Genomic DNA, 9,729 nt, shown 5'->3' on the forward strand with positions numbered 1-9,729 from the left:
TGAATAAGCTCCCTCTCTAGTCGTCCCAAAGAAAAAGAAAAAGCCATAAAGTCTTTGATCTCAGATCCTATTTATTCGTCCCTAACAATGGTTGGTGAAAAGTCCAGCTTTATATCACTTCTCTCTCGCATGTCTGACCCATTTCTTTATGATTTCCCCATTTTTCAGTAACTTCTCTTTTTCTCTAGACACATTTTCCCTTCCTCAACTTTTAGCCCCTCCCATCCTTTACTTGTCCCTTCTCGATGGCACATGGACTGGGCTTGGGCTTCATATGGGCCAAGATTTTTATCCCTTCCAATTTTGTTTTTTCTTTTCTTAGCAACTGACCAGAAGCTTTACACTCGAGCCTCGAGGACCATGTCAATACAAGATTAGACTGCACTCTTCGAATTTGATCAAGATTTTTTTTGGTGGGGGAGTAAGGGGGAAGGGAAGGTCTTTTGTCCTTCGTATCAACATTCTTTATGCTGCGTTTGGATATTAAAATTGTCTTAGATGATTTGAATTGATCTATACATAATAATATTTTATTGGTCCTATTGAAATGTATTAAAATATAAATAAGTTTGATATGTATTTAAATGTATGAAATATGTTGAGATAAGTTTAGTTTTTTTATAAATAAAAAATAAAAAAAATTATAAATTCTATTAATAATTAGATTTGAGATCAGTTCAACAACAGAGCTAATAAACATCGCGCGTGGATTTTTATGCTCAGAAAGGGGCGGGAAATCACATGGAATTGTTAGTGATCATATCTTACATGGAAACCATTGAAGTGGGCGTGCATGCCATATCTAACGGCTTACGGCTATATCTCTCTGTGTTATCAGTTTATTGGGGCTTGCATGGATCCTGTCATGGTGACAGTGACTCAGCTTCTATTGGGTGGGACATTGCGCAAGTACTTGCTGAGCCTGAATATGCGGCCAAGGTGCTTGGATATGCATGTGGTGGTTGGGTTTGCACTTGATATTGCTCGTGCAATGGAATGCTTACACCCCCATGGGATCATTCACCGAGATCTGAAACCTGGTATGGTACTTATATTACTTTTTTGGTAGGATTGTTAAGCATTCCAAGTTTAAAGTAGCATTGTGCGATAAATGGAAAGTTAACAGCTACATTTTGTGAGATTTATAGTTTCTGTTGGTTGCACTGCATTTGGTCTTACCATGCTTATAAAAGATAATGCCCGACCAGTACTACGCTTGCATCTCTTATCTATATAAGATAATGCCCGACCAGTGCAAGATATAATTTCATTTATTCAAAATACCGAATAAGATCTTTCTGTTATTGTGAGAATTTATTGCACACGACATTTATATATATATAGTAAATGTGGATCTCATCTGTAAAGCAAATTACAGACCCTAGAGATATAATTTCTTCATCAAATAATGGATGATCTCTTGCTGATTTTAACCTTCAAACCATACTTCATATGAAGTACGACAGAGATGCTGGGAGTAATAGGATGACCTTGAACCACTCGAACGTGATAATTCCAAATGATAGCACTCGCAACCATCTTCATCTGAATTAAAGACATTTCCTTGCCTAGACACGTCCTGGGTCCAGCATTGAATACTGCGAACTTGTAAGATGGTACATGCACTATTCTTCCTTGCTCCGAAATCCATCTCTCTGGCTTGAATTCTAAGCAATCCTCACCCCATATGCTTTCCATCCTTCCCATTGAGTAGAGAGAATATAGCAATCTTGTACTTGGACCAATATACAAGCCGCTAGGGAGAATGTCAGAATGAACCGAGTGCAGATGCTCGAAAGGTATGGGCGGGAATAGCCGCAAGGACTCGCACATCGCTCCATGGAGATAAACTAGCTTGCTCAGCTCGTCTATACAAAAGATCCTCTGGTTTTCATTAGAATTCGCAGCCAAATTGTCTCTGATCTCCTCTAGAATCTTAGCTTCCACTGCTGGGTGTGTTGCAATAAGCCACAAAAACCAAGTTAGCCCCGCACTTACGGTGTCTCTCCCTGCTACCACGAGATTGAATACGGTGTCCCTTAAAAACTCATTGGAGTTTGGGAAACCGTCCAGTTTCAATGTTCCTTCTTCTTCATGAGCCATATAAGCTGTCAACATGTCGAATTTGGCTTCTTGATCTGTCTTCTGGGTTTTGCATTGCCTTAGTTCTTCTCGCTTGGATGAGATAGAATGGTATAGGAATTGATCAAAAGTTCTCCAGGCATTGCTCAGCTTCTTCTCTTCTCCCATTTGAAGCCATCTCTGCAACTTCCAGTAACTTTCTGGCACAACGTGTCTGTACAAGATTCCTTGCTCCATCTGATCAAACGCTCTTGCATGTGCATGTTCAGGAAATTCAACCGAGAGGAAATTTGGATGAAAGCCTAAAACTGTGTTGCAAATATTATCGAAGGTTAATCGCTGGAAAACGTCTTGTAAATCCACCTCGATTCCTAGACTTGAGACTTGATCAAGAACAGGAATGAGGGCCATTTCCACCTCTTCCCGCACAACTTTCTCTAAGAACATATTAAACTTGCTATTTTTCATCAACGAATGAGCCAGCTTCCTCTGGGACTTCCACGAGTCAGAATCGGAACCGAAAATTCCGTTTCCTAAAGGTTCAAAAATCTCACGGAACTTGGGTCCTTTCTCGTAGTTTGAAAAATTTCTGTTCAGAATGTGGTGGATGTTGTTGGGATCACTAGTGAGCACAAAGTTCATGCTACTAAACCAAGGGCCCTTAAACTCGAACGTGCCACCAAAATGTTGAAGAAGCCGAGTTAGGTAGTCGTGTAAATGCCATGCATTTAGAAGAAGCCCCGGAAGCATTCCGGCGACAGGCCAGTTTATGATGGGAGAGTGTTTGTTCCATCTCCAACGTAAAAGCGAAAGGAAAAGGAAGCAGAGAAACGAGACAAGTATCTCTGGGTGCCAAAGTAAGGCCATTGGAGCTAAGCTGTACGTACGAGTGCTTTGGTTTTGCACGATGACTTGCAATGGTGGCCGAATGCCTTTTGTAGAGTAATAATTGTAGAGCGAAGATCTAGAGTAATGAGCAGTGCTGCATCGGATGTAGCACGAGACCGGTCCCGAGAAGTACAAAAACTGTTTTTTATTTATTTATATTCTTAAATATTTTTTAAAAAATTTACAATATTATTTAAAAATATTTTTTTTAATGACTAAATAAAAGAAATTTATCGAAATCGAAACTCAAATATCGGTGAGTCTAGATTTTTTTCTAGAGTAATTAATTGTAGAGCGGCTTCGGGATGACTTTTGTAGAATGTTGGTGGTCACTGGCGATCATATAGTCAACGTAATTAATATTTGTAGACCGGCTGCCGGCTACGGATGACTTGCAGGGGGAGGACTGTTTTGCCTCTGTCTCTTCTCCTCGGCTATCCAAGGTCGCAAAGATAGCATACCTCTCAAGGTCAGCTACAAAAAATCTCTTTGGCATGAGTTATGACTTATTCATTTATTTTTAAAAAACATCTCATTTTATATAATTATTATAATTTTTTTAATTCTTAATATAAAATAAAATAAATAATTTAATTTTTTAAAATTTTAAAATTAAAATAATATTAAAAAATATATTATAATAATATTTTATTTAAATTTTTAATTTTAATTTCAATTCATCTTATCTCATTTTTTAAAATAAACGAATCCTTAATTACTTTTGTTTAGTAGTAGCAAGGTTGGTTTGGATGGTGAGAGTACTAATACATGTAGAGCGGCTACTGGATGACTGTGGGGGATGTCAACAGGAATGATCTAGAGAGTAACTAATTGTAGAGCGGCTACCGGATGACTTTGGGGAGTGTCACGGTCGATGTAATTAATAGTAGAACGCCTTTTCTTTATTATTTCATTTCATGCTAAACTCAAAACTCTTTTTTACATGCAAAATACACATTTATATTTTGCAATGATAGAGTTACAATTCATTTATATTTTATTTACAACTTATCAATAAAATATATTTATTTTAAATACATCAAATCAAAATCAAAATTAAAATTAAAATAAATATTTTAAAAAATATTATTTTATTTAAAAATTATAAACAAAAATTGTAAAGCATTTCTCAAAAAGAAAATTCATCGTCTAATGTTCCTACTTCGATGAACGGTTTGAAAAAGCATTTGAAAAATAATTAAAAAAATTCATTTTTTTCCCCTTCATTCACTCTCTTATTCATTGTTTGTGTTGCATGATAATCATAAGAGCAATGTTACGTATAATCTTTATTTAAAGATTCTAATACAAGTTTAGAAAATTTTATCTTTAAAATTTTTTAAAATTACAAAAATATTCCTCCTAAAATAATATTTTTTCTCATTTAATAAAAAGTCTGCACAAACCGTTTCCAAGTGAGGACTACAAATATAATTTCTCTAATCATAAACTCACTTTAGTTTTTGCTTTGTTTATTTTATCTCTCTCTTCCTCTCATTCATTATCATTCTTTTTACTTGTATTAACACTTTATAGTTTTTATTCTTCCATGTCTTATATTCTTTTAAATAAAGACACTATATTACCTCCGTACAACATTTTATAATCTAGCTGAAAATATTTTGAAAATGACTATTTTCTTGAAAAACTCAACACTTTTTTTTTTTTTTTTTTATCACTAGGAAGGTTTGTCAAAGTCATTGAAATTAACAGCTTTAATCACCACTCAATGCTTTCTTTCTTATCGTAATAGTAGTAGCTAAACATCTAATGTCATAATCATGGTTTAATGAGATTAGGCCGGCATGTATGGATGCTTAGGATATCTTTAAAAGTTTTTCGAAATTTTGTGAATAGTAGTTAAATAGTTTGAGTGAAGATATTTTATTAAGTTTTGAAAAAAAAAAAAAAAAAGTTCAACACAATTTTTTTAAAATAAATTTTGTATTGGAGTATGTAAAAGTAAATAGATAAAGTTAAAAAGCCACTTGAATGTAAATTTTTAAGATTATTTTTGTTTTGAAGTTTGTAAAAATTATATTGATTTTTGTATTTGAGTAATGATTAGGTAATATGATTAGACGAAAAATTTAAAATTTTAAAATTGAAAATGTTTTGTGTGTAAATGATGTTTGGGAATGAAGTAAATTTTTGTTGGAAATTCTATGGTTATCCACACATGTCCTTTAACTCTCCTAAGTATTCTTTTCAAAACGATTCATTTGAGTGACTAGGACAAATAAAAAGTAGCAAGCAAATCTCGACTCATTACCACAAAAGACCCAATTGTTAAACTTGTGACGTGGTTCTTACTCTGATACCAATTGTTAAAAACTAAACTATTGATTTAAAATTCATAGGACTATTAAATACTAATTTAGTTAAACATTTAATTCTCAGGATCATAACTGTTGAGGACGTTCTTCACCGATACACACTCTCAACCCCCTACAACCATATAGTAAGGGGGCTTGGGGGCTTGGGGGGTTGAAAGGGAACCCTCCGATACCTAAGTCAGTAATAATATGTGTAATCTCCGATCCAAAATATTTCATACCCTCATTAACATACCTGGTCCCTTTAAATAGAGGTTTTGTCTTCTTGGGATCACCTGGATTAATGACCTCACCCATTATCTGAAATTTGAATCTAAGTTCCTTTGAGCTATCCATCTGCTTTGAATGAATATCTTAATGATCCCATGATAAGCAGACAGACATTTTCTTTAATGATTCAACCTTAACCCTGTTGGGTCAAGGGGGTATTTAGGCATTAAGGGTTTTGCAAGGCCGTAAAGGCCCAAGCCCAGGGTTTTATAGCCCAGGGTGGCATCCTACGGGCCCTTATGATTATATTAAAGCCCTTCCAATAATAATTTCTCGTATATTGCGTGACACACTCCATTGACGACTATAATTGCCTAGTTCTAACTAAGGTGGTTGGAAGCACTCTCAATTGATTATTTACATTCTCTCATAATTTCTTGTATCTCATTATACAAATGGTAAATTTGAAATTTCCCGTCTGGAGGTTGAATAAGCTCCCTCTCTTGTCGTCCCAAAGAAAAAGAAAAAGCCATGAAGTCTTTGATCTCAGATCCTATTTATTCGTCCCTGACAATGGTTGGTGAAAAGTCCAGTTTTATATCACTTCTCTCTCGCACATCTGACCCATTTCTTTATGATTTCTCTATTTTTCAGTAACTTCTCTTTTTCTCTAGACACATTTTCCCTTCCTCAACTTTTAGCCCCTCCCATCCTTTGCTTGCCCCTTCTTGATGGCACATGGACTGGGCTTGGGCTTCATATGGGCCAAGATTTTTATCCCTTCCAATTTTGTTTTTTCTTTTCTTAGCAACTGACCATAAGCTTTACACTCGAGCCTCGAGGACCATGTCAATACAAGATTAGACTGCACTCTTCAAATTTGATCAAGATTTTTTTTGGTGGGAGAGTAAGGGGGAAGGGAAGGTCTTTTGTCCTTCGTATCAACATTCTTTATGCTGCGTTTGGATATTAAAATTATCTTAGATGATTTGAATTGATCTATACATAATAATATTTTGTTGGTCCTATTGAAATGTATTAAAATATAAATAAGTTTGATATGTATTTAAATGTATAAAATATGTTGAGATAGGTTTAGTTTTTTTATAAAAAAAAATAAAAATTATAAATTATAAATTCTATTAATAATTAGATTTAGATAAATTGAGATCATTTAAACAACAGAGCTAATAAACATCGCGCGTGGATTTTTATGCTCAGAAAGGAGCGGGAAATCACATGGAATTGTTAGTGATCATATCTTACATGGAAACCATTGAAGTGGGCGTGCATGCCATATCTAACGGCTTACGGCTATATCTCTCCGTGTTATCAGTTTATTGGGGCTTGCATGGATCCTGTCGTGGTGATAGTGACTGAGCTTCTATTGGGTGGGACATTGCGCAAGTACTTGCTGAGCCTGAATATGCGGCCAAGGTGCTTGGATATGCATGTGGTGGTTGGGTTTGCACTTGATATTGCTCGTGCAATGGAATCATGTTTACACCCCCATGGGATCATTCACCGAGATCTGAAACCTGGTATGGTACTTATATTACTTTTTTGGTAGGATTGTTAAGCATTCCAAGTTTAAAGTAGCATTGTGCGATAAATGGAAAGTTAACAGCTACATTTTGTGAGATTTATAGTTTCTGTTGGTTGCACTGCATTTGGTCTTACCATGCTTATAAAAGATAATGCCCGACCAGTACTACGCTTGCATCTCTTATCTATATAATTTCATTTATTCAAAATACTAAATAAGATCTTTCTGTTATTGTGAGAATAATATCAAATATTATATAGGGTTGTCTTGTGATTGTTGTTATTATAATGATATTAGTAAAGTGAGTCTTATTTTCTGCGTTATCTATAATTGGTTTTCAAAGTTAAGTCCACAATGTTTCGGGTTTTGGGAGAAAGGTGTTCTTTCTTGGTTCATTGTTTGGCAGCATATTTTATGACATTTTCGGGTTGAGACTGATAGAATGCCTTTTTTTTTCTTTTTTTTTTTTTTGTGGATAAGTACGATGCCTTTACTAAAACAGTGCATGTAAGATGAAGAAAACATTCTTTGTATAGTATTTGTTGTTGTCTCCACTGCTACTCTGGAAATGTTATTCCTTAGCACTATGTTTTCTTATTAATATTTGTGGGCTTATGTGTGTAGTATTTTAATTTCTTATCCATTTGCTTGGAGAAAATTATATGCTAATTGATCTCCCTGTTATCAATTGGGCTCATGAACCAATCTATGAGATAAGCAATAATAAAAAGATATGCATATTTAGAATGATGCTCTTCAATTCAAAAACTTCTTTCCCTTCAATATTAAATATGTATATAATGCTCTAGCTTATATGGAGGATGAGATGTGTCAAGCTTAGCTATCAGAATGATCAAGTGAATGTTTCAATCATGCATATTTTGAGCATTTCAAGATTGTTCAACTGGAAGCATTGGTTGTAGAACCTTGGAGGCATTTTCAGCTAGCATGAATGCAATTAAGAATAATCATACTGATGCGACCAAATTCATTTGATCGTTTGAGACAATGCTCCAATTAATTAATGAACGTGGAAATTGCTCAAACCACTCAACATTTGAGTCGGATTTGGCTTCAAAATCAAACCTGCTGGGCTAAATAAATTATGATCATTCCTGTATCTAGATAGGAAGATTAATTCCCTCCATCCATTAATGCACATTTTATTTGTTAATTACTCAAATATTGTATAGTCTCTCTTTACTTCTTCTTCTTTCTTTATTCTTTTTCTTAATTCTTTTGTTTTACTTTGATATAGCATTGTTTTGCTTTGATATATGGATCAAGTCATGAAAGCTGGACCACGTGGTCCTGGTTTATAGCATTGTGTGAAGCAAAATGATTTATTAATTCATGTGTTGTTAATCTTAAGCATCAATGGTGAGAGACTTTTATCTGTAATGCATGCTTTTCATGATCATATTTTAAAGTTGGGATTAGTGTTTGATTATATTAGTGTTTGATTATTTATTATATTGTGTTTGGTGTTTTTTATTATTCAATAACAGATGGAAGAAGATTATGTGAGTTGTAATATTGTTACGACCCAAGGGGTTGGTGGTGACTCCTCGTCTATTCCAGTGGATGTGCAGGAGCATGTGAGTCTTCCAACTCATTCATTCATATATACACAACAGACTACCCATTCCATCCCACCTTTACCCAAGAAATCAAAAAAAACACCTAGTAACCAATCGGTGGTTTGGGAACACTTTACTAAAGTGCAACCTATTGACCACGATAACCCAAAAGCTCAGTGCAATTATTGCGCTAAGCTATACAGTTGCCACTACAAGAATGACACTTCATCTATGCTACATCACCTCCAGAATGCATGTGAAACTTCCCCTCTTAAACTTAAAAGAGTTGGAAAAAGTCAATCTAGTGTTAAGAGGGATGCGAAGGGAAGAGGGTGTAGCCCACAAGGTATAGTGAAGTATGATGCAGAAAAACTTAGGGTGTCAACCGCTAAGTTTTTTATTAGGTGTGAATTGCCTTTTAGGCTAGTGGAGCATGAAGGGTTTGTTGAGTTCGTGACTGATTTAGAGTCTCGATTTATTTTCCCATCCCGAATTACTTTAAAAAGGGATTGTATTAAATTGTATAACGAAGAGAAAATACAATTAAAGAAATTGTTGGATGGTCAAAGAATTTGTCCTACCACCGATACCTGGACGTCGGTGCAAAATATGAACTACATGTGCATTACCGCACATTTTATTGATTGCAATTGGAGATTGCATAAAAAAATACTTAAGTTTTCTCAAATTCCTGACCATAGGGCGAAACTATTGGGAGGATGTTAGACTTGGGATTGCATGAATGGGGTGTTGATAAAATTTTGACCATCACAGTTGACAATGCCTCCTCAAATGATGTTGATGTTGATTACATGAGGAGGAGAATAAAAGACAATGATTGTACTATATTGGGTGGTGAATTTCTTCACATGCGGTGTGCTACCCATATATTGAATCTGATTGTTATGGACGGTTTGAAGGATGTTTATGAATTTGTAACAAAGATTAGGGATGCCGTCAGGTATGTGAAATCTTCGCCATCAAGATTTGCGAAGTTCAAGGTTTGTGCGGCAAAGGAAAAGATCATTGGGAGAATGATTTGTTTGGATGTTCCTACTAGATGGAACTCCACATATTTGATGTTGAG

General features: G+C 35.0%; 1 protein-coding gene across 1 annotated transcript; it reads right to left on the minus strand.

Annotated features, from left to right (window-relative positions):
* Positions 1-1,260: 1,260 nt before the first annotated feature.
* LOC109014881 (alkane hydroxylase MAH1-like) lies at positions 1,261-2,985 on the minus strand. The gene has a single exon (XM_018997372.2). It carries the CDS (start codon positions 2,947-2,949, stop codon positions 1,402-1,404), a length of 1,548 nt encoding a protein of 515 aa, XP_018852917.2. The 5' UTR covers positions 2,950-2,985; the 3' UTR covers positions 1,261-1,401.
* Between the last annotated feature and the right edge of the window lie 6,744 nt (positions 2,986-9,729).

Source organism: Juglans regia, chromosome 10, assembly GCF_001411555.2.
Source record: "Juglans regia cultivar Chandler chromosome 10, Walnut 2.0, whole genome shotgun sequence".
In the NCBI taxonomy this organism is placed as follows: Eukaryota; Viridiplantae; Streptophyta; class Magnoliopsida; order Fagales; family Juglandaceae; genus Juglans; species Juglans regia.